Below are 25,910 nucleotides of genomic sequence, written 5' to 3'. Positions count from 1 at the left end.
GCAAAAAGAGTCACAGAATAATAAACAATTTATTCTATGCTGATAAACTTGACATGTGACAGTTTCCATTTCCTTGTTAAAAACACAGACACAGACCAGATGATTTGTGGTTAAAAAGAAAGAAGACGAAAATGACGATATAAAAACAAGAATTTCGAAATTAAAATATATTATACTTTAAGAATATAGATAACATTATTAAACTATTACATTCGTGTTCTTGAGTATATATATTATATAAAACATGGCATCAGCAGTTCCAGAACGTAATCATAATCATAGTAATTCTTCGAACATTATTTAAAAAATATTTTATTTCAGATTGTCCTGGAGTTGAAAGCGAAAATGCTGGTAAAGCTTCAGCTTGCGCTGGTTGTCCAAATCAAAATATTTGTGCCAGCTCTGATCCAAAGAAGCCAGATCCAGGTATTGATTTAGTAAAAGAAAGATTGTCAGATGTAGATAACAAAATTTTAATTCTTTCTGGTAAGGGTGGAGTTGGTAAAAGCACAGTTACAGCTATACTAAGTAGAACAATAGCAAGTACTCATAGCGAGAAGAATGTAAGTTGATTAGTGCAGAGCTTGCATTATATTTCACTTAATTAAATGTTTTCATTTGTTTTATTATATATTTATGAATATAATTCAGAGATAAATGACAACTTTAGTACTAAGATGAGTATAAAAAAAATGATAGGTATATTACGCTATGCTGACAACATAATAATCTCAAATAAGATGTTACCTAATGTTTGAAGTAGATCCTTAGAATAATTACTAGAATTGAAATATCTCAAATTTGTAATGTAACACTTATTAATATATTTTAGAAATCTTACCCTATTATAACGACTCCTTCTTTCCTTTTCTTGACCAAAAATCATCATTTAGAAAATGTTTACTTTTTGCTCTTTTTGTAAGCTTTTTATTTTTACTTTTCTCTGATAAGGACAACAAAGATGTCCTTAACTTATTTTTGAGTTCATAGTTGAGTGTATTCATATTTTTGGATTTAATTGATTTGTAACAGGGTGTACCAGTCAATTTGACCTATTTTAGTAGTAGACATAGAAAGAATTGACCTATTTGTTTTGAATCAATATAGAAAATTTCTTAGCAGGTTGGAAAGTATTTTCTCATATCAAGTTGAATAGCATCTATTTTAAGAATATTATGATACATAATCAGTAGAAGAATATAAGAATATATAGATCAAGCAAAACAATTGTTATAAATTAAAATTCAATTCTTATACTTCTTTTTAAAGGAGTTTGTTCACACTAAGTTTTTATATCCTCTTAAATGCTATTAATAAACTGACATCTTCAGTTAGAATGCAGCATCCCTCATGGGATACTAGTACTAGAATGGTTGCAACTAATCACAAATGTATATAATGACTGAAACAAAGGTTTTCTGAATGGATATTACTCCCTGTTCTAACAGCTGAATTAAGCTGGCAACATTTGGTGGCAAAAATCTGACAATCATGTCACCATTTTGTAGATTTTGAGGGTAAGTTGGCACATTGTCAACAAGCAACAATGCTTTGAAGAGAAGATTTTTTGATTTTAAAAAGGATTTTACACTTGGGACATCCATAGGTTTTTTGGCTTCTATAAAAAACTGGAAGTGCTTTTTTTGAAACATCTTTTAGAGATCTTGGTTTTTTTTTATTTCCCAACACACATAGGCCTCAATCAGTGAGTTCCCACTGCATTGCTAAAAAACAGAACTGTTATTTGTTTTTAGGCCCGGTGCACTGTGTTTCTGCTTTCATCCAAGTGATTTTTTGGGCAGCATTTTGAAATTTAATCCAGTCTCATCTGTGTTCTAAATTTTATCTTTAGTGTAGTTTGCCAATAACCACCCTAAATGTGCTTTAAATCTTTCACCATTATTTCAGATAACATTTTTGCCTTCTCTTGAATTATTAGTCCAGATAATGCTACTCCTTTGGCTCTTTGTTGTGTGAACAACAAATAGACAGCTTCATTTAACTTCTCATTTTGACTTAGTTTCATAGTTTTCTTCTTTAGAATTTTCGAAGCATGTTCCATGCTTTTACTTTTTATTGAAGAAATTATTGAAACTGTCAGCCGTTTTGGTTAAAAAGGTTTCAGTTAACTGAGGTTTTACTATAGTCAAAAAAGTAGTAACACTGACAGAAATAGAATTTGTAATAAAAATTGAAGGAAAAAATAAAGGAATGAGATGATAAATAATCCGAGTTTCAATAAAACAAAGTTGAACGAAAAAACTTTTGTCACAGGCATAGTATAAACTAATAAGAATGAAGGTTTGATAGGTTGAAGGTCTTTCTCATGAAGAAATGGTTTGATAATATAGATGAAATATGATGAAGGAGATGAAACACAATAGAAGAAATGACAGTTATATGATAGGACCCAAAAGATTTAAAAAATGAGTAAAACAAATAAGGATAATTTGAATCTGAGGTCTGAGAGTTTTACGAATCCCAAGTTGAATTACTCTTACAGCACTGTTACCATTAAGATATAAACATAATTACAGTTTGTTGTATGTTGTCCACCAAATAAAAGTTTGGTGTCCAAATCTGAAATTAATAATTGACTTCAAAAATTCTCTTTAGATTACAAATCTTCAAATCATTATCTTCAGGCATTACAAATATTTTTTATTATATAAATTCATTGTATTATACATTGATGGTTGATTGATCAAACATTGATCTTAAAAAATTAAATTGATTGCTCATTGGAAATACAATTTAGACATCTGTCTTTATACAGAAAAAATTATAATAGTCTGGAATGAAGAACAGTTATAGATTTCTGTATTGGTGTTTTTAGGTAGCTGTGTTGGACATTGATATTTGTGGCCCCTCTCAACCAAGAGTATTAGGAGTCCAAGATGAGAGTGTGCATCAGTCAGGATCTGGATGGTCTCCTATAGTAAGTTCCAAATACTAGTGAATGTTTCTTTGCTAATTTACATTTTTTAGTATGTTGAAGACAATTTGTCAGTAATGTCAATAGGATTTTTATTGGGATCTCCTGATGATGCTGTTATTTGGAGGGGACCAAAGAAAAATGGAATGATTAGGCAGTTCCTTAGTGAAGTTGATTGGGGAAATTTGGACTATCTCCTTATAGATACACCACCTGGTAAGTTTTCTTTAATTAATATACATTTTATAATAACACACCGAAAAGTACTTTTTCTTCCTAATTGCACAATTTTAACTACAACACTTTTAGAAACTCAAAGATATTTTGTTAAATGTATACTTACTACTTATGAATTATTGGTGAACTAATTAAAACTAGTCTTTTGTTGATTATTCAATGGGTTTTTACTCACTGTGACTCCTTCCTCCATGAGAGGTTGTTTATCATCTTAGCTATTGATATTGTATTAGAAGCTGTTCTAAAAAGGTCTACAGAGTTGCAATTATGCCACTCTTAAAGGTTTCTCAACCAGGAAATCATTTTTTTAGAACTATTTGCTTCTTTTGTCCTTGTATGATATGCCTTAGTACTTCATACTCATCATCTCTGTTAATATGGCCTAAATATTCTAATTTTCTCAATTTAATAGTTCTTATGACTTTGCAATCAATCCTTTTGTACCCATCTCAGGTACTTCTGCATTTAATGTACTAGAAACAGCCTTAATTTAAGGCTTTTATTTGAAATTTATGTTACTGTTACATTGAATGTTAAATGTAATATACTTTTTTTGTACCTCTGATACATTGGTTACTTTTTCTGATTGTTGCTGTGATAAGGTCAATTTGGGCTGAGTACCTACTTGTTGACAATAAAAGTAAGCTACAAACTAATGCAAATGTTTTTGAAGTTTGTAATGAACAAAAATTAATTGAACAAAAAAGAGGAATTGTCAAACTCAAAGAACACCAAAAACTTCTTTCTATAATTTCCATTTTGTAAAGATTTATTTTATTTTGGTTTTTTAATTTTAATCAACTTATTCTGTCCGGGTCCGCCACTGGTAATGTCACTTTGACATAAAAGGTGTGTTTAAATGAGGTAAAAATTCAAAAAATCAGCTACTAGATATGTAAGGGTGTAAACTATTCAATCACCACAGCTGTACATTTGTAATATTCATAGCACACTACCACCTAGCATTGAAACTTCCGTGTTAAGGAATAAAACAATGATTGGCGCATCACCTAGTGATCGGGCGCGTAACTTTATATACATGGCGCTAAATTCAAAAGTTTAGTAATATTACCTAGGATTGTGAACTCATTTTAAAGTAAAGGAAAATTGATATAATCCTAAAATAACAAGAAAAATCCTTATCCTATACGATAATAAATATTTTTCGTATACTTTTTGTGTTTTCTTGTTATGTTGGGACTATATTTATTTTCCATTACATTAAAATGCCAAAGTGGTTAAAAAAATTAAAGAATAAAATATAGAATAAAATCTTTATTTATAAAAATGTTACAAGAAATGTTATATGTGTTACAAGAAATATTAATAATACAAGCCACGTGTAGTATAATTTAGTTTTCTTAATGTTGTGACAAGAACTGGTCAGTATTTAAATAATTGTTTTGTCATTCTTATCAAGTTTTATGTGAATAAAAGTCTAATTCTGCAAAAGACATTTTATGATACATAATCAATAGAAGAATATATAGATCAAGCAAAACAATTGTTATAAATTAAAATTAAATTCTTAGACTTCTTTTTAAAGGAGTTTGTTCACACTTCACAAGTTTTTATATCCTCTTAAATGCATTACTACAATTTTATTCGCATAAATTTACAATGGGGAAGTACTTTAGACCAGATAAACTAGAGGCTGATCCAAACTGTCAAACTTCCACCAAAGAATTCAAACATTGGTAAGTATATAACATTCAAGAATTTTTTAGAAAGCAATGAATCTAAAGATAAATCCCTAGAAGATAAAGATAAGTACATGCTTTTAACAAATTAATCTACGATTACATAAGCGAAGCAATCAATCTGGAAAACCAATTGCTTTTTTCACACATACCCTCACAGATTCTGAATGAAAACATTATGCAATTGAAAAAAAGCAAATGAGTTGAAGTATTAAAAAAAAATGCAGACATTATCTGGTAGAAAAGCAATTCTAACCAATTACAGATTAAATCACTATTTGGTTTATATAGAATGACGGTATATATCAAATCTAACAAGGAGAACTAGCTTTACTTCACAAGAATTTATTAATTATCTACACTCTAAAGGAATATATTCAAGTAGAACAGCACCATATAATCATGAAGGAAATGGTTAAGTCGAAAAATACAATGAGTTATATGGAAATTTGTGAATCTAGCATAGAAAACCAAAAATTTAGAATTCACTTAATGGAAAACTGCTTTACCATGTGCTCTGCACTATATACGAAGTTTACTGTTGAATTGTTATATTATTGAATCAAGATAATGATGAAGGTTCAAATAACACACTAGAGAATTCCACTACTAAATAAATACCAGATGAGACAGAAAATTTACCTTACAATCATAATATAAGTTCCAGAAAAATATTCTGGTTATCAACAAAATTATGATTTTGATTAGATTAGCAAAATATTGCTTCTTGTAAAAAGAAAACCCAATAATGAGGAATAACCGAATGATAGCAAATAGAAAAAACGAACAAAAAAAAAGAACAATGGATAAGCTAAATAATTTATTTCTAAGGTATGCTTAAAGTTTTCACCCAGAATGTAAGCTTTGCTAAAACCTGATATAGTAACTTTATTTGCTCAGTATAAACTCCAAACAACAGAGGATAATAATGTTTTTATGCCTGAAATGACAAACACAATTACAATCAACAGATTTTTTCACCAGTATGTCATCTTAAGATCAGTCATCCCATCCCTATCATCAACAGAATAGGAAAGATCCCTGTCGACACATTCAAATTTATTTATTCATAACTCTGAACGCCTTACCACTGTCTGTGTGGATGCAGGCTAATATACGGGACAAGCCGATTAAATGTTACAACTTACAATATACAAAATAGTGGTTAAGTACACAGTATTTTACGATAATAAAATTAAATAATGTGAAATAAAAATATATTATGTACACAAACACATGCATGTACACACACACATATATATATATATATATATATATATATATATATATATATATATATATATATATATATATATATATATATATATATATATATATATATATATATATATATATATATATATATATATATATATATATATATATATATATATATATATATATATATATAAAATTAAACATGTAATTACATTTTAAAACCTATAAACCCAACAGTTAGTTCTATGATTCTAAAATCCAGCACAATAAAGGTGGAAAAATAACATAACAAAAATAAAAAAATATGTAAAGTATTACCTAGTTACAATAAAAACATGAAGTATTTTACACAGTTAAGTTTCCAAACTCTATGGTACCAGTAACTCTTCTACTAATATTTATATATTTATTGAGGGACATATTAAATATTTACATTTAGGTTGTTTAACAAAGATAAGTATCTATTCAGTGGGCTATTAGCACCATAGGTTGTTCTACAAAATGGAACATTAAAAGTACATAGATGAGGCAAACCATGGTAATATGGTACTCTAAGACCAATCTCACTCACAAGAGAGGGACAGATCCCTCCTCACACTTAAAGCAGGCAAGCTCATATACCTCTCCATGATAGTGTAGTCATGGTCTGCTAATCTAATCCAACTTTGAAAGGCGCACACCTGTAGAAATTTATGCCGAACCCTCTCTAAGGTGATGCTTTTTAAGATAGTTGTTGAACCACTACCTACAAATAATTCAAATACTAAGCTAAGTAAGACTGGTTTTATAATATATAATTTTAGGTTAAATTTATAAACTAATTTGTAAAAGGTCAGATATAATGTGAATAAAAATATAGGTCAGTGGTATAATAGTTCTTACCTGGTTCTGGTAAAAACAAACTCGGAACGGCTGGTCTCGTAATACCGCTATTTCCAACATTGACTATATCTTCCTCTTTAAAATGACTAGCGCATACACGAAATTTGTTATAAATAGTTTCTTTTGCAGCATTCTCTAATTAGGGCTCTTAACAGCATTCACCCATTTATCAAACATATCCATATAATGTCCTGGACTTAAAAAACGGTATCGCTTGCCAGTAGTATCCATGCAATCTGGAACACATCTTTTTTTGTTCAGTTCTTCGTCTCTACATTGTTATTCCATGTAATGTGTTCGATTCCATAATAAAAAATCGTCGAAAATTGTACGATTTTGCACTATTTATATAAAAAAATTTAAATTATAAAATAAATTATAAGAAATAAAACAAATACAAATATGGCGCCGTATTTGTCTAAACTCAACTTTGACTTGATCACAGCACACTCCCTCCGCGCAGGAACGAGACTAGCAGCGCCACCAAACGAATGGGCGCCTAATCCGAACATGATTTGACCTTGGCTATCCCTGTTACCAATCTAGGTGTATTTTATCTATGGTAATATTTGTTTTTAAGGTACATCTGATGAACATCTATCTGCAGTAACATATCTCTCAAAAGCCAATTTGACAGGAGCAGTTATTGTTACAACTCCTCAGGAAGTAGCATTGTTAGATGTTAGGAAAGAAATTGATTTTTGCTTCAAAGTCAAAATAAAAATTTTGGGAGTCATAGAGAATATGGCAAAATTTGTATGTCCAAAATGTGAGGTATATACTACAGATATTAATATTTTATACTCCTTTTTATATTATTTGTGATTATTTTGATATGTGTAACAGGAAAATCTTATGCTAAAGGTCCAATAATATCTCTTTATAGAAATCTTCAGATATCTTCCCAGCATCAACAGGAGGAGCAAGGAAAATGTGTGAAGATTTAGGTGTTCCATTTTTGGGAAGTTTGCCACTAGATCCTAGAATTGCAAGATGCTGTGATGAAGGAAAAGATTTTGCCACACATTTAGCTAATTCGCCAGCGTTAAAAGCTTCTAATGAAATAGTCAAAAGTAAGTTTTAAATCTCTTAACAGTATTGATTGGAAGCTATTTTCATCTAGTATTTTAATATTATTTACTATCTTTATAAGGAACTGACCATAATTTAAGTTGAAATACTTTAACTTCATTTTTTAATTACATTTCGCTTTCCACTTTATTTGATATTTTTTATAGTGGAAAGCAAGTGGAAATTGAAACATTAAAATAAACATATATTCAACAGAAATTGTGGTTTATCTCAACAAAAATGTGCTCAACTAATAAATTAATAAATGTGTTTTTTGTAGGAATCATGGATTTGTGTGAGTTAAAAGACTCAGACAAAGAGTAAAACATAGGTTATTGTATACATACTTTTATTTTAATAAATAGATTACAAGAAAGTCTTACATTTAGTTAATATCATTAAAGCTCAAAACCAGTTCAATAGCTGCATTGACATTACCATTAACAGCCCTCAAAGCTCTAATATTAACAATATCATCAATCAATCCCATTTCATGCATTTGCTTCAGCTGTGCTTGCCATTGTATACTTAAAGTTTCATAAGATTGGTCGTCATCTTCTCTATTGTTAGTACTAGGAGTACTAGAAGAAAAACCCCTGCTAGATCCTCCTAAACCAATAGCCTGTTGTATAGCATTGGAAAACATTTCGTTTGTGATTATATTTGAGGAGTTAGAATTACTAGTAGGTACCCCAGCACTGTTAGTATTAAACTGTGTATTTGTTGCATTTGCAATAGCAGCAGCTAATTGTGCTGCAGTTATAGCATTGAATGAAGTATTCCTTGTTAAGGGGTTCTGTGAAAAACTTGTATCAGAACTTGAATCCATTTCTTCATCATCATCTGAAAGGGCTTCTAAAGAATAAGAATATCCTGTGCTGGTACCGGCCTGGTTTGGATTTAAGCTGGCCTGTTCCTGTTGAACCTGGGCAACAATATAACGTCCTGCTTCAAGTAACACTGGATGTTTATCTATAATTTCATTTCCTTGCTCTGGTGTTGATAGATAAAACATTAGCTCAGGATCTTGAATTAGGGCTATAGCTGCTGGATCTTCCAAGAGGCTGGGACAAGATTCTATTATTTTTTGAACAACTTCAGAGCGTGTGAGCCTCTACAAATAAAAAGATAATAGTAAAACAATAAGGTCATGTAATAACGTCAAATAATTTCTCCCTTAGATTTTTAAAATTATTGGAAGCTTAGCTTTCTTATCACAGGCCATGGACTGAATGCATTGATCAGTGCAGTGAAAACATCGAGCAAAAAGACAAAAGAGGGAATCTAATCGTTATGAAAAGGAGACCAAAAAAGTGGCCTCTGATGGCGGACATATCCGGAAATGTGAATGCACCAAATTTAAATTTCATGACACTTCACAATAATCATACAGTGGTGTAGGGGTTCTAATTTATCTATTTATTTGTTATATTACATAATATTAATATTACGTAATATTAATACATAATACAGTTTTTTTAATACTAGAACATAATAAAGTTTTAATTAAATAATAACAATAATAGTCTAAAATGTGAAACAATTGTTAAAAAACTTCAATAGAAAATACAAATAATCTTTCATGTGACAGTTGGGACAAACAATAACATCAGCAATAACATAACCCAACTAAATTTGATTTCTTAAACAAGGAAAGAGTCTCTCTTTCCTTGTTTAATGTGGCCTCTCAAGATGGCACTTCCTGTCTAACAATATTTTTGCCCCCACTACCTTTACATTCCCTCTTTTGTCTTTTTGCTGGATGAGTGAAAAACACAGAGGTAGATAGATAGGTTGACTGTGTGACCACACACTACTTAAAGTAGTAGATGCAGTCTCATGCATGTTAATACAATAAAAATAGATTAAAATAATATACAGTAAAATCAAATATTTTGAGTCATTGTAGGAAACATACAAAAAAATTCTGATGTCACCTTATTAATAGAAGAAAAATGAATGATGGAAGTGTATATTCATTAATTTTGTGTAAAAACTTTATATTCATGAATACTAATCTATAAATTACACAGGAGGAGAATGTCTCCTAGATATGGGTGGTATTACAAATGAAATTGTAAAATTGCTGTGAAGAAAATACAAAAGAAACTGAATGTTCATTAAAAATGAAAGCTAAACTCGGTTCGCTATTCCCAGTCCGAACTGTCTAGTGAATTTAGTAATTATTTTTTTGCGAAGTTAGTTACTCTTTGACAGACTAAAAGTGGCTGGAAATTACTATACAACCAAGCACACGTACTTATAGCCAATATTAATAGTAAACAAACTAAATAGTAAATAAAATAGAACTTTGCGAATTACCAACAATCAATATTTATTTATCTGCACCATATAATAAATAGTTATGTTAAATTATAACAACTAAATATATATTTTTTAAATATATACTATCCAAAATTTGATGGGTTTAGTATACACTTCGACTATTTAAAATAATTCTTTTTTTTTAAGAAAGAAGTCTGTAATGGTAGGATACTTGAGCTATTAATACTGAGAAGTAGGAATTGTTGTGTTGTAGGTTTCCGACAATGAATCTGTCAAAATATGCCCGAGCTAAGCGAATGGAGTTTAATAGCAGAAATGTTATCATCAATAAAAAGGAAGGGAATATTATTACATTTGGTGTTTTTTAAATTATGAAGAAAACCTTAATGCTATATTAAGCTCGAGTTATAAAAAGTAGAAAGCTTACCTGTAAGGCTAACCTGTAGTTTGAAAACATAACAAGAGATCTAAAGGAAGATATTAGTTCATTTGAGGTCATTTTGTTGTTGACTACTGGAGGGACCCCTGAAGATTTTTCAAATACGTGAATTGTAACACCATCAGCAATGCCGTAGGATGATAATATGTTTTCGTCTTCCAAAATTAGCCCACAATAAGAAAATTCTACAAATGAACAAAGGTACAATGTCTTTGTTTAAAAGATTGTGAGAACCTACCTAATGTTTTACTTGCATCCTTCACTTCTTTCAAAGCTTGGGTTTTAAAAATATGTACTTTATTTTCTATGTCTACATTAATAATTTTAATTCTTTGATGCCCATTTGAGCTATTCCACATTCCTAAATTTATTGTTGCCATTGCTTTTAATGACATTTAGAAAATTCTATTGACACTTGACATACTTGACAAACAAATATTTATTTACCGTAAAAGTACCATAGCACACTACCATCGTTAAGAACAACAGCCACTTCTGAGGAGGACGCAATGTTTTTATAGGTTTTTTACTAACTCGTTTTTTAATAGTTAATAGTAATCGGGCAATGATTAGTTTAGAGCACTCAACATTGTTATTTATTCTGTGATATAGTATTTGCCAAGTCTTCACAGGCACAGAATAAAAATAACAATAATAACAATCAGAATGCCCACTCTCAGATACCGCCTTTGAAGTTTGCCAGCAAGCGATCGCCATATTTTAGACGGAAACATAGACTCGAATTGAGAAATTTGTGACAAGCTACGACAGAACTGTAATTTAAATTTTTAGAGAATAATAGTTTAGTACATTTGAAATAATTTAATCTATTCTTCAACTAAAAGTACGAATAAAATAGTGCATATTATGTCTACAGTTGCCGTAAATAAATTAAACCGTGTTAATTTTTCTATGCACACCAGATAAAATGTCACTGAACAGCACTGGTTCTGTTTAAAACATGGCTGATTCCGTCTGCACGAACGAGATGCGCGTACTTATTTTTTCAAGCGGAGTGGGCATTCTGATTGTTTATTATTCTGTGACACAGGTTGGTACTAAATTCACATAAATTGACGAAATAAAACCGTTACAAATTTTAAAGCTATTTAATGAATTTATTTGTCACTTAGATTAAAAGCAAATATAAGAGTAAATAAAATAATAAATGCAAAATTTAATAGAAAAAAAGCACGAAAACGGCTATATACAAAACTCAAAAGTTTTTCGATATCAGATGTCCACAGAACACGAATCTCTAAGAAATAATTAGTTGTTATTCTGTGATAGAATTCAAATACTTATGCTGCTATCTTCACAATAGAAGCTGAAATGCCAGCCTTCAGTGTTGGAGAAAAAGTAACTATTCGTTACAAAGTATTCGTTACTTCAGAGTAACCGAAGTAACGAATACATATCTTCAAACCAAATCGTTACTTTGATTACTTATGTACCGATTACCGACTGACTACCGATACCGAAATAACGTATGAATAACGAGTAGTATATATGAGTAACGAGTACGGCTGAAGCGTCTACCCTGCTTCGAATTATTTCGGAGGTACAATACCGACTACCGACCGACGTACAGCGTACAGTACCGATACCGATATGCCGATACGCAGACATATGAATAACGAGAGTATATAGGTATTTTACAAGTAAGATAGGATTACCGCTGGAGCAGCGTCTAATATTCAAATGTTTTCTTGTGATTATGAACAAATGGAAAAGGAATAGGTATATGAGTATAATAAAAAATATTTATTTTATTTATTTAAAAAATGAGTTATTTACTTTATACTTTATATATTTTTTTTTCGTGTAAAAGATTAATTGTAAAAAAATAACCTGCGATTGTAATTTCTTTAAAGCAGATCTTACACTCCCCAAGGTATCTTGTTTTGTTTTTAAAAGATAATTTCCAATTTTCAGATGTTAAAGTTGATAAATAATAAATCAGATATATTTTTTATGCCTTAAAACGTATTTTTTTGTACCTATATATAGATACCCATCTCTGAATGAAATCATACGTATCGCTGGTAATGTAGCAGCTCCGAAAAAAAGAAAAATTCGGCAACAGCGTTGGAGTTATTTAATCCGATAATCAGTTCGGGGAAACACAGGATAATATCTGAACAAAGGAATCGGTTGAAAGGCAAAAATGTGGAAATGATTATGTTTTTACATTCTAATCAACAGTTATACAGTAGACTCCCTCTATAACGAGAACTGAAATGGCAAACTAATTACCTCGTTATAAGCCGATCTCGTTATATCAGACAATAATAATACTGTGAATATATATGAATATGTAGTTTTCTAAAACATTAACGTGCTATAGCGAAGCCATTCGGAGCAATATAAGATGCTAATAAATATTGTTTGAATGGCGTTTTTGAAAAAAAGTTGTTTACTTTTATTGTCAATGAAATACTTGAAGAGTTGTTTACTTTTAAAGTCTGTCATTTTTAACTGCTTTAAATTGTCCAGTATTCTATCTATCATATTTTCTAAAGATGTGAAACAGTTTTATGCTTCTTCATTTGTTTTTTCTTGGATTTTTCTTCTTCTTTTTTTTCTTTGGATAAAGTTTCTGACAACCTTTAAAACACTTTCCACATCTTGTCTATTAAGACCTATATTATTAGGTGTGAATGGTCAACCCCCTACAATGACACTTGTGAATCATAAATTGTATATTTCCGACTAAGAATCATAAATTGTAAGAAGTTTATTGCGGACGGCACTTAAAAGGGTATTTATTTATAACTACGGTCGGGCCAAAACGTAAAAAAACACGTTTTTTAATCTTATTTTCTCTCGTTATAACCAAATTTGCTTCGCTATAGAGAGTTATAGTTCAATAGAAATTTCACGGGACATCTAATGTACCTCGTTATAAGCGAAACCTCGTAATAACCGTGTTCGTTATAGAGGGAGTATACTGTAGTAGTTTTAAATAACGTGTTATACAGAATGTATTTGTATAGCTTTTTTGCAGTTTTGTATTTATTATTTTTTTATTGTTTTGTTTTTATTATTGTTTGAGTTGACATATTTATTTATTACATTTTTTATGTTGAGCTGACATTTATTATTTAAATTTAAATAAAATTTTATTCTATCCAAATAATCCAATTTCAAAAATGTGCCACATAAATATGAAGTTTTAAATAGCTCCTATTAAATATGATTACCCGAAGTAATCAGAGTAATCAAAGTAACGAATACTTTATATGATTACTCGATACAAAAGTAACGATTTGTAACGAGTACTCAAAAGTAACGAAATTCTCCATCACTACCAGCCTTTTAAACCAATGAAATACAAGAACAATCAGCGTGTGTGGAATAGCGGGGATGTATGTTGTTGCTGATGGTGGTGTTGCGTATATTTTTGTTTAGATTTAGGTTGTATTGTAATGTAACAAAATGGGTCTAGAACTAGATATCAATTGTAAAGTATTGCAATAAAAATAGTATCAACGTTTCGATATATAACTGAAAATTGAGCTTCAATATGGGAAATATACATTTATTTTTTATCTAATGATGTTAGTCACAAGCAATATTATTAGCTATGGACGAGGACATATCGGAAAATATGTCGGAGCCAGAGATTGAAGAGGACGAGTCACGATCAAAAAGGTTTAGATTACCAAGAAAAGCAACTATCGAATACACAAAAAAACTATGTGCCAAAGAGGAGAGAATTGCAACTGTAAAAAAAGTATGTATGTTTATAGTTAGAAAGTTCAAAGGACAGAGTCGGACTTACTCTGGAATATTAATTTTTTGCTTGATAGTACTAACAACTATAAAATTTAGTAACACTTCTTGAATTTATATAAGTACTAGCTGCATTTATCATTTTATTAGTTCATAAAACTCTAAATTTACCACCTTGTTGAAATTTAATATAGATCCTGCCAACTATACCAAAGGCTTTTAAATAAAACCCTTATTTTTGACTTGGTTAAATCAAGATTGTTTATAATTAATTGATAATTTACTTGTTTAATAGTTTTGTAATTATTGCAAAATGAGGATTAACGAATATTTTAGATTTGAATTATTTTCTATAACTTTTTTTATTGGTATCTATATTTCTTGTTATTTAGTGTTGACTGTTTTTTATTGAACATTGTACTTTTCAAATATATTCTTTTCATACTTCTGCTTTAAGACTTATCCCAGTATCCAGTGACCCAACCTTATTCAGATATTCAATGTTTATTCAATCTCAATTTTTGCCCAAAATATAAACAGTATTTTTACTTTTTTACTGTTAATGAAACTAACTTTAATCATACCATAAAAATGATGTAGATGATTGATTTGTTTTTTATTTCTTGGATATATTCAAATACCCTTTATTACTGTGTAGAGTCCAGCACAAAGTTTAATTGAAAAGAATTTTAAGCTTTTTTCGAATTACTGTAAAGTGCTGTCATAAATTGTTGAGAGAAGAAATGCAGTTTTATTTGGCTTGGTTTAAATAAAAGTAAAACTTTATGACCTTTGAATATATGATGATCCTACACTTGTAATGGGTACAAAGATGTTAAAAATAAGAAGATTGAATGATGAGTTTTCCCTTTATTTTGGATTAAGTGAATTTCTAAAAAAAATTCAAAGATCTGTAACCAGTGATATCAAAGTAAACCAATTGTTCATGGTTAGTTTCACATATGAGATGATTCGTTATCTTACCCAATAGCAATGTTTATTAACTTTATTTAATTCTATTATAGGTCTCTAGATATAAATATTTCTTCAGTAATGATAAATTGTAACAAAGATAAAACCTATCATTAAAACCAGTGATATAATAATAAACTTATAACAGTTATGAAGCTTTTCCTACTGTAACAATCTTCTAACTGCTGTGGTCAGTGATGTTCCATCGAGCTGTGTCAAAATCAGGAGATGTTTGTGAATTTTCTAAATGGTTATGACCTTCAAAATATCTGCACACTGGTTCGTCCAAAATTATTAAAATTTATATGGTCAAAACGTAAATTTGTGCTTTGAGGATGCATGAGTCATAGCCATTTAGATAACCCACTACCTCTACTTTCTGCAAAATGTGTTAGATTTCAGTAGATCACATACACACTTTTAAATTTGAAATTATACAACATTAAATCAATACATGAAACAATAAAGATAATTAAGTATAAATTTAACAATTCAAATAATACCTAGTAAACAAAAACACAAAATTATTATATTAATAAAACATTACTATTATTTACATAAAAATAAATATTATTAAACAACTTTTTATAAAAAGAAATTTGTAACATTTGTTATTTTACATTTTTATTCATTTTCAGTAAGGTTTTTTAATTTTCATTGATACATTCAAATAATTTTGTTTTTATTTGGGAAACATAAGCAATTTTGTTAAACTGTTTGTTCGGGCTGCTAGGCCATTGTCTTCTGAGATTAGTTCTCGATGTTTCGCCAACATTAGGGGTTGGCATGTTCTGGAGATAATACTGCTTCGCTTGTAAGCTGTAACAGCATACAAGCGAGGCGGTAACATCTTCAGAAGATGACTTTCCATAATTATTTTTGCTCTGACAGAAGCAAAAAACAAATAACATTGTCTTTATATGGAATTGAATTTGTTAAAAAAAAACTTTTAATAAAAATGTACAAACTAGTTCCGCCTGCACTTCTTAACTGTATGAGGCCGAAAAAGTTATCTTGGATCATATTGTTTTTAAAATATCTTACGACAAGGCATAGATGCTTTTGTGTCGACCTGTCAGTGGATGATGGGTCTATGATTAGGGAGAATTTGCTTCTTTTCAAAACTTCACACTAATTCCTAAAAGATTCTCTTCCTAAAACATTTCACACAATAGCTATTGTCTTTCTCCTGGCGCATTCTATTCCTTGAGTGTTTTTTGAATCCAGATAAATTTTTGCTATTACTTTTGGTAAATGGTAAAATTTGTTTTTATATATATAAGTAAATGAGTAAATGAAAGTATTATAAAATAAATCCAAGGGGCATATCAGTAGATAGGTCTACTGAAATCTACCAAAAAGTTGGTAGATGGAACATCACTGGCTGTGGATTGCTTATTGAGCTTGTGCCTGGTTTCTATGGTCAAAATAAAGTAAAATAATATTTCTTCTTATCTAAATTTCTTTTACTGCTGGGGTGTCGGATTAAAATAATATTTAAAGCAATTCGTCTGCAGCAATTAATTCAGAATTTGTTGTCAAAATATATAATATATTCCACTTACATGAATATTTATAAATTTTTTATTTTAGATTTCATTTATACTTCAAAAAATTGATAGCGATAGAAGTGTAACAGATAAAAAACTATTGAATCAATATAAAGATATAGTAGAAGAAATTCGTGAGAGATGGAGGAAAAGGGAAGAGGCTAAAAAGAGGTTGGAGGAATTGGAAGACCCTGAAGATGTTATTGATAATAAATGTCATATACTTGCCCAAGCAATAGCTCAATCACAATATTTGGTAGCTTATACTGGTGCTGGAATAAGCACCGCTGCGGAAATACCCGACTATAGAGGAACAAATGGTATATGGACTAGATTGCAACAAGGGAAAGACATAGGGTAAGGTGGTAGTAAATTTAGTAATTTTCTATTTTTCGCATGAAGAAAATATCACAGTTCTCTTGACAGCCCAAATGTTCTCTTAACAGTCGGGCCCTTAAATTGACGTTGTTAGTATATCAAAAGTTTTGTTGTTTACCAAGTAAATATTAAAAGTTCACATTTTTTAGTACCTATTTACTAGTTTATGATCATTAATTTGTTTAAAATATATTTTTAATGTTTTTCAGTCAGAAAAAGTAGATATAAAAATAATAAGCATAATTCAAGAAAAATTAACACATATAGATTTGATTTTCAAATAAAAAATTTAGTTTTTTTGTAAAATTTAGATATTATTTATAAAAGTTACCTATTATTTCATAACCTTTTCTACTAATAATAATAAAAAAAAGTAAAATTTTGCAAAATAAATATTTATTTTAAATTGTTTAAATAAATTACTTGGTTAAATAAACAATTCACAAATTAACTAATTGAATGTTTATAATCTATGCAACGGGGTACCCCAAATTAAAAAAAAAAACATCAATTTCCGTTGATTGGAACCGGAGATATAGCGACTTTTGTAAATTTGAATTTTTGAATTCAGTTTTTTGAAATAGTAAAATCGAAAAAAAGGGTTAACTTGACTTAAAAGGATCGTAGAACATTGTATTTTTTTAAATTTGTGTAAAAATGTCAACATTTCGAATAAAAAAATCTCCTATATGTTGATGCATCTGAGTTATTTTAAATGTTTATAAGGTTAAGATCACAGTACTTTTGTAAACCTAATTTACAATATTTAACATAGGCACGTTTTTAAATCTTTAAATGATTTAGTTTGATAAAATAAGCCTTTACAGTAAAACCTCCGTTAACCGAAATAATTGGGGGGAAGGCCGTTTCGGATAACAAGAATTTCGGTTAAAAATAACATTATTTTTTATAATATTCTTGATCAAAGTATTGGTATTAACAAATACTATGAGTCGATTTCGTAATGTTTTCTAATAAGTAGATCCAGTTTAAAGTAATAAAATTAAGGAAAATGAACAAGTTTAACATGCTTTTTTGAAGAAATCTATTTTCTTTTGCGTTTTCGTTTGACAACGATGTTTTTCTCTCTCTCTCCATCGTTCATTTGCAGAACATCATGAGTTTACCTCATTCGATTGTTCGACGAAACGTAAAGTAATCTGAAAAGGACAAAACTTTATGCAATGACAACAAAAATTAAGAACCTAGTCGTGTCCCTAACTAATTAGGCCTACTGCATAAAATTCTTACCTCTAAGGCGTTGAAAATCTTCGTCGTCTGATATGCTCAGGTTGTCTGGATAAAGAACCATATCAATGATGTCCTGGTCGATGCATTCACTTTCTGAGTCATCGGCTGCTAACCACTCACGTATCTCTTCTTGGTTAATTTCGTCACACCCCGGCAAATTTTTTATGAAAGGTTTAATTTTTTGTCGTTTCCTTACCATTTTCTTCTTCAGGATCGTCAATCAAAATCCCAGTTCGGGGATATCCCATCAAAATTCCATCAAAAAGTTTGTTTCAGCATTTTTCCAAAGTTGAAGATTTGATCTTGGCCCACGACTGAGCTCACCAATAAACATGTTTCATTGTTAAAGATTTGAGAATTTCGGGAACACTTTTAGATTAATTCGTCTCCTGTAATAACAGATGTCTTAAGAATGCTCCTCTATAATGTCTCTTGAATGTCACTATGACTCCCTGGTCTAACGGCTGAATTAAGCTTGTGACATTCGATGGCAAAAATCTGACAATTGTCACCATTTTGTAGATTTTGAGGGGAATTGTTTACATTTTGCGACAAACATTTACTTTTTATTGACGAAATTATTGAAACTGTCAGCCGTTTCGGTTAAAAAGGATTCGGTTAACACGTTCGCTGCGTATCTGGAAATGGATACGTCACTACCGAACTGAAGTATATTTTAACTGTTTTTTATAATGTTAACTTAAGAGAATAAATAAACAATTAGTAAAAAAAATATATCTTAAGATTTACCTGTCAATATTGACATGTAGCCCATTGGCGACATCAGCACTGATTGACAAAGTTACATCTGCCGTGCTAATGTCGCCTATGAGCGACACTTACATTTTAGTAGTAAAATGATGAAACATCGTAGGTGATGGTAAAACCTAACATCTTTTACTCAATTCTACTCTTTCACTGTGACTTACATTTTAGCCAAAAAAAAATTGGAACATTTTAAAATTATTTATTTGTATTACAAAATAAACAAAACATATATTATTAATAATGTAAATTAAACTACAGTCATAAAATAACTCGAACAAACAAAAATAACTAACAAACAACAAAAAAATATAATCTTTGTATTACACAAAAATTAAAAGTCAGTACTTTACAAAATTCTTAAAACAACTTCGAAAAATAAAAATATATGAAACAGAACAAAAAATATATATATCTTAGTATTGCACAAAAATAAAACGTTCTCTTTACAAATTTTTGTGGTACTTAACAAAGCAATCAGATATACATAAAGATATTTATTTTTGCTTGTAAGGCTGCCATAACTAACTCTGTATTTTTACCTGTTTCTGCACTATTGTCTTCGTTAATGTCCTCTTCGTCAGTAAATTCATCAGTCCAGTCGCTACCACTATCCTCAAAGGGATAAATTTCATCTTCGCTAAGGTCCGCCAATATTTTCATTTCGTCGTCAGTTAATTTTTTAGGATTTTTAGGCTGAAATCTCGGCCTTTTTACACCCAAAGTGCCGGCTTCACTGTCCATAATTAAGTCTTATTTTTATACTACCGTAGTATGCAAAACAAAAAACAAAACGGCAAACGAACACAAAAAAAATTTTTTCGCCCTTTAAATTTACGCTCGCAAACACACGTCTACACACTAACAATGCTAAGAGAATACTAACAATATAAAACAGAGCGTACCCTTGTCGCCTTTTACCGACATCAGCACTGCAGGCAATATGCTCAGTGAACGTGTTAAGGGAGGTTTTACTGTATTTTCAATTTTGTGCTTTCAGAAGTCATGTAGACCTAATAGTTTAAGCGTAATAATGTTGTAGATAAAAGTTTTCTGGGATAAACAATTTCAATTTTGCAATAAATGTGAAGTGAAACTTCTTAAAATTTTTATAGCTGAATACATGTGATACTGTCCATATTATTTATCACTTGCAATTAAAGTTTTTTGGGCAGTTTTAGAAAGGTTATTAATAATTTAAAAAAATCGATTTTTGAAGCTATTTTTGTAATAACTAAACAACAAATTAATACAAACAGCTTAACAAATTCTCATTTTAAAGGATTTTCTCTGCTTTTTCAGTAAAATTGTGTTACTTTTACATATAATTTACAGATCTTTACCTTTAGTATTTAAAATCAAATAGCGATCTTACTTTGTTTATATATTGTTTACAGTAGACTCCCGTAATTTCGGCCTCGGTTAGTTCAGTCTCCGCTTAGTCCTGCCGGCTCTCTGAGCATTAGTCACACACTTGGCGAGCGTCAGGCCAGCCAGACACGAGCAGGTAAAGCGTTCATCTTTACGGTTGGCCTACAGTCAGTGATTCTTGTTTCACTTGCGATTTTTACTATTTATATAGACAGTATACTTGTTGTGTGTGTGGACAATAACTGTTTCGCGTCGTGCATTAAACTGCTTTAAAATGAGCGAAACGCGTAAACGTAAGTACAAGTCAATGGGACAGAGACTGCAAGCTCTGGAAAGATTGGACAAAGGAGAATCCGTGCAAAGTATTTGCAAAGATTTCAACATGGGCAACGGTACAATCAACGACTGGCGGCGCAATAGAAAAACTATCGAAGGCTTTTGTACACAGATTGAAACTGAAAAAGTTCTACAAAAGCGTTGTGAACTAATAAAAGCAAAACATGAATTGGTGGAAGATGCTGTGTGGTTGTGGTTCGTTCAAGAACGAAGACGAGGAACCCCGTTAAGTGGACCAATTCTAAAAGAGAAGGCTATGATCTTGCACTCAAAGCTTCAACCAGAAGAGGCGTTCTCGGCTAGTGAGGGATGGTTCTCCCGATAGAAAAAGAGACATGGGGTCCATTTTATTGGAGTTTGTGGCGAGAAGCTATCAGCAAACCCAACACCGGCCAAAAATTTTTCTGTAAAATTTAAAAAAATCATTGGTGACCAAAACTTGAGTCCAGAGCAAATCTACAACATCGACGAAACTGGGTTAAATTTGAGACTTCTGCCCAGAAAAACCTTTGCCACCCCACAAAAAACATCTGCGGCAGGATTTAAAGTCAGCACAGAGAGGATAACGGTCGCCTTGTGTTCAAATGCCTCGGGGATCCACAAGATACCCCTATTTGTCATTGGCACAGCAGCAAAACCTAGACCGTTTAAGAACATAAACATGGAAACTCTACCATCTACCGGTCACAGAAATCAGCATGGATGGACACATATTTGTTCAGGGAATAGTTTGTGTGCGAATTTGTTCCGAAAGTGAAAAACCATTTGACAAAATTAAATCTGCCCATCAAAGCACTTCTACTGCTTGACAACGCGCCTACTTACCAGGAAGGTTTTCAGTGTGACGATGAAAAAGAAATTAAACTGCTGTTCCTGCCACCCAATGTAACCAATCTTCAACAGCCAATGGACCAAGAGGTCATTGAGTGCTTCAAGAGAAAGTATCGCCGAAAACTGCTTTCTGAAGAAATACCATCTTCGACGTTTGTAAAGTAAAGTATTGGAAAAAACTTTGGCCAAATATAGAAGATGAAATTGACCAAGCAAACACATCAGCAGATGAGCCAAACAACATTCTTGTTAACGAACCTGATGACAATGCAGCTCTATTGCACGACCTTCAGAACTACCGAACTGTGGTCCCATTGTTGAAGAAAATGTTTTGGAGTGGATCAACTTTGAAAAGGAGCTACACAACGAGGTTTTGAATGACGACGAAATCGCCGAGTGTGTTATTCGCCAAGAAAATGAGAAGGATAACGCAACAGATGCTGCTGAGAATGAAGAGGAAGATGAAGAAAATGAAAAGAGCCACGCTGAAGGCAAAGCAGCTTTGCAACTGGCAGCTACCTACGTCGAACAGCAAAAAGAAGCAACTGCCATCGATGTAATGATTATTAAAAAGTGCCGTGACTTTAAACATAAAAAATCATTAGAAAAGAAAATTTAGAAAAAAATTACTGACTTTTTTTAAGTGTTTAAGAAACCAAACCACCAACGTGCAATAATATTTTTAAATTTTATTAGGCCTAGAGTTCTGTAAGTATTATTTTATAGTATTTTTGTAACAGTCTATCTTTCCATATGTGTTAAATATATGTCAGAGTATTCTTCTGTGTTGTCTTCTACTTAATTTACAAGTGTTTTGTTTTTGCTAGATCCATACATAACAAGAAATTGGCATTTTTTAGATAAGCATCGGTTAGTTCAGCCTAGGGTCCGGTCCCGAGGTGGCCGAACTTACGGGAGTCTACTGTATATTTAAAAAATGAAGTTGATATTGGGAAATCTGATAAAAGTACAAATACCTCTTCCTCAGAGTCAATCTTCTATTTTATATATCTCTTGTCATAATATTAGGCTTAAACAAATTTTTTGGGGGTATTTAAAAAGGACTAAAAGAAAAATTTAGGATGGAATTGTGTAATGTGAATGTATAAATCTAGCTTTGTTCCCTCTGTCTATCCTTATGTTATATTACCTTCTAGCCGTTGCCTGTCTTGTGTTGTAATAAAGTTGCTATGAAAGGAACCTTAATGTGAAAAGTATCCCTATATTATATAATGTCTTGTTGGTTCTAACTATTCACTTTAAGTTGGTTATGGCCCTGAATGTAACGAATGAAAGTATGGTTTCAGTGTCAATCTACTAATGTGATACTGATGTTTACAATATATTTTTAATTGACCTCTAGGCGAAGTACTATTTTGCTAACAAATGCAATAGATCAATACATCATTAACAAATTCAAGTAGTCAAATAATCGTGGCTGAATGGATCAAGTTATCCAAAGCCATTAATTATATAAAAAAAATTACGTTTAAGCATATTTTGTTTGTAACATATTTTTATCATCAAATTTATTGAAACCATTTGTATCATAGAGTGTCACGAAAAATCCTTTTTATTTGGTAATTTCTGTGGTCTAATAGTAGAATTGTCTGAGACTCCTGATGGTTAAAAATCATGCAATATGTAAATTTACCTTTAGTATGTAGTTAACTAAAATCCATAAAATAAGTTATTCTTTTGTTACAGGAATTATGATCTTTCCTTGGCAGAGCCAACATACACTCATATGGCATTGGCAGAACTATACCGCAAAAACATTCTGAAACATGTAGTTTCTCAAAATTGTGATGGACTGCATTTGCGATCAGGTCTACCCAGAACCGCTTTATCAGAACTGCATGGCAATATGTCAATTGAAGTTTGTAAGCAATGTAAACCACCCAGAGAGTACTGGAGATACTTTGACGTCACTGAAAATACAGCTAGGTTTTCTCACAAAACGTTCAGAAGATGTTATGTGTGTAATGGACCTTTGTTTGATACTATAGTGCATTTTGGGGAAAGAGGCAACCTACAGTGGCCTCTTAACTGGTCAGGGGCTTGTAAGAGTGCCAGTAAGGCAACAACTGTAATATGTTTGGGCTCTAGTTTAAAAGTTTTGAAAAAGTATCCATGGCTGTGGCAAATGGAGAAACCAGTGAAGAAAAGAGCAAATTTGTATATCATAAACTTACAGTGGACACCTAAGGATGAATTTGCTAATGTTAAATTAAATGGAAAATGTGATTTAATTATGAGGAAAGTAATGAATTTGTTAGGAATTGTAGTCCCAAAATATGAGAAACTTACAGATCCTATTTATGCTCATGCTACAGAAATGCATCATTTAGAACTACATACCACAACACAACCTTTTTTAAATATAAAGGTGGAGAAGAGTGAGCAAAAAGATTTTATGAGGAAAAAAGACTGTATAGCAAATAATATACCTGATCTCAATTGGCAAGAAGATTCAAAAACCTGTGATACTAGCAATAGATTAACAGACAGTCTCCTCAAAAGGGATGCTGACTCTTCTTTAAAATACCCTATTTCTTCTAGATTAGAGCCTAAAAGTGTTCAAACAGTCTCATTGCCGTTAAAAGACCCATATTTTATTGATTCGAGTAAATTCTTAGAGTTGCAAGATAAAGTTTTTGAAAAGTATTCTGAATTATTCCTTTACCCTTATCAAACCAGTTTTATGTATTCAGGATTACACAGTATCATTAATCCCTTACCTACATTTAAGGAAGATTTTTATTCAGCAGATGATGTAAAAGTTGAAAAAGTCAAGCCAGCGTGTGATTACTGCTTCAAATATTTCACATCATCTATTTGTTTGTTCTATCCTAAGAACGAACCACTATTTTTAAATCAGATTAATCGCTATAGTAAAATTGAACAAAAGAAAAAGCCAAATATTTGCCTGTGCTGTGACTATTCTACTGATGAAGAAGAATTGGATAAAATAGAGAACATTAGTGAAAAAGACACAGTTAAAATCAGAGCACAAGCAGGTTGGTTTGGGAAGGGGTATAGAAAGGGGCGTCGAGCGAAAAGGAGAAGTATTTGAATAAGTTCCAGTGGTTTAATTTTTATCAGTATTTTTTTATATTTCTAAGTAATTTTTTAATGTTCATTAATTCTGTCCATTAGCTTTTTTATATTTATTGTTTTTAAAAATGTTTTTTTATAACAGTGAATGGTTGTATGTCTCAATAAAAGTGTGTTTGAATCATAAACATTTTTTATTTATACTCATGAAATTAAATTAGTTTAGTTCTCGTCAAGCTACATGTGATGAAAGAGGTTAAGTATTCAGGATGATACCACAGTATAAATAACAACTGATACTCTGTCTGTACTTCTACTGAAGATATATCGCTACCTTGGAAGAACTGTCATATGTCAAAATGTGACAATTTTCAGAAATGGTCATTTAAAACTTTACCCTTAGACAAGGAAAGAGAGGGGACACGTAATTGTATGGAATTTACTGAAGCCTAAACCGGCACCAGAAAGGTTGCCAAGTCATATTTTATTTCTTCAGTAGATTGAGAATGGATAGATTTTTTCAAAATTTATAATTGAACACTAATATAATGATCACTTTTTGAACATGATTTTTCATCACATATTTTTTAGTAGATCGATATAGTGTTTCAGTAAATTGAAGTTTAAATCAGTATACCTGGTAAAGCTGTGAGAGGTAGTAATAGGCAACATACAGGCACCGACATGGTGGCCACATCTAAACTGGCTTCACTTTATTAAATGAGCGTTATATGTCCTCTCTCTTTCCTTGTCTAAGATGTTACCTGATTAAAATATCCAAATTATCAACAATAAAATATCGGGAAATAATTAATAACTTTTCAATTTCACGTCGGGCATGTGACATATATACCGGTACCGTGGTCTATCACATCAGTTACATGTAAAGATATGCG

The 25,910-nt window shown here is 30.9% G+C and overlaps 3 protein-coding genes across 3 annotated transcripts; 2 read left to right on the top strand and 1 right to left on the bottom strand.

Annotated features, from left to right (window-relative positions):
* Window positions 1-87: 87 nt before the first annotated feature.
* On the top strand, window positions 88-8,419 carry Nubp1 (NUBP iron-sulfur cluster assembly factor 1). The gene is made up of 7 exons (XM_072529193.1): window positions 88-266; window positions 322-563; window positions 2,837-2,938; window positions 2,989-3,151; window positions 7,553-7,746; window positions 7,859-8,045; window positions 8,324-8,419. The coding sequence occupies exons 1-7, from the start codon at window positions 245-247 to the stop codon at window positions 8,365-8,367; spliced, it is 954 nt and encodes a 317-aa protein (XP_072385294.1). The 5' UTR covers window positions 88-244; the 3' UTR covers window positions 8,368-8,419.
* Window positions 8,376-11,252, bottom strand: LOC140439345 (ubiquitin-like protein 7). The gene is made up of 3 exons (XM_072529191.1): window positions 11,007-11,252; window positions 10,757-10,953; window positions 8,376-9,157 (listed from the first exon to the last, which is right to left on the bottom strand). The coding sequence occupies exons 1-3, from the start codon at window positions 11,161-11,163 to the stop codon at window positions 8,429-8,431; spliced, it is 1,083 nt and encodes a 360-aa protein (XP_072385292.1). The 5' UTR covers window positions 11,164-11,252; the 3' UTR covers window positions 8,376-8,428.
* Window positions 11,253-14,095: 2,843 nt separating this feature from the next.
* Sirt7 (sirtuin 7) lies at window positions 14,096-25,195 on the top strand. Its single transcript, XM_072529188.1, has 3 exons — window positions 14,096-14,504; window positions 17,069-17,382; window positions 23,665-25,195. The coding sequence occupies exons 1-3, from the start codon at window positions 14,355-14,357 to the stop codon at window positions 25,031-25,033; spliced, it is 1,833 nt and encodes a 610-aa protein (XP_072385289.1). The 5' UTR covers window positions 14,096-14,354; the 3' UTR covers window positions 25,034-25,195.
* The last annotated feature ends 715 nt before the right edge of the window (window positions 25,196-25,910 follow it).

Source organism: Diabrotica undecimpunctata, chromosome 4 (genome assembly GCF_040954645.1).
Source record: "Diabrotica undecimpunctata isolate CICGRU chromosome 4, icDiaUnde3, whole genome shotgun sequence".
Taxonomy (NCBI): domain Eukaryota; kingdom Metazoa; phylum Arthropoda; class Insecta; order Coleoptera; family Chrysomelidae; genus Diabrotica; species Diabrotica undecimpunctata.
Note: the sequence above shows the minus strand (reverse complement) of the source record. Positions and strands in the feature narration are given on the sequence as shown.

What these genes read in the sequence shown, in the direction of transcription:
- Nubp1 (XM_072529193.1), top strand. Translation starts at nt 245, where the DNA reads ATGGCATCAGCAGTTCCAGAAC. An exon ending in GGCATCAGCAGTTCCAGAAC is followed by an intron (nt 267 to 321) that starts GTAATCATAATC and finishes ATTTTATTTCAG; the next exon opens with ATTGTCCTGGAGTTGAAAGC. An exon ending in GTACTCATAGCGAGAAGAAT is followed by an intron (nt 564 to 2,836) that starts GTAAGTTGATTA and finishes TGGTGTTTTTAG; the next exon opens with GTAGCTGTGTTGGACATTGA.
- LOC140439345 (XM_072529191.1), bottom strand. Translation starts at nt 11,163, where the DNA reads ATGTCATTAAAAGCAATGGCAACAATAAATTTAGGAATGTGGAATAGC. An exon ending in GGATGCAAGTAAAACATTAG is followed by an intron (nt 10,954 to 11,006) that starts GTAGGTTCTCAC and finishes GTTCATTTGTAG; the next exon opens with AATTTTCTTATTGTGGGCTA. An exon ending in ACTACAGGTTAGCCTTACAG is followed by an intron (nt 9,158 to 10,756) that starts GTAAGCTTTCTA and finishes TTTTATTTGTAG; the next exon opens with AGGCTCACACGCTCTGAAGT.
- Sirt7 (XM_072529188.1), top strand. Translation starts at nt 14,355, where the DNA reads ATGGACGAGGACATATCGGAAAATATGTCGGAGCCAGAGATTGAAGAG. An exon ending in GAATTGCAACTGTAAAAAAA is followed by an intron (nt 14,505 to 17,068) that starts GTATGTATGTTT and finishes TTTTTATTTTAG; the next exon opens with ATTTCATTTATACTTCAAAA. An exon ending in CAACAAGGGAAAGACATAGG is followed by an intron (nt 17,383 to 23,664) that starts GTAAGGTGGTAG and finishes CTTTTGTTACAG; the next exon opens with GAATTATGATCTTTCCTTGG.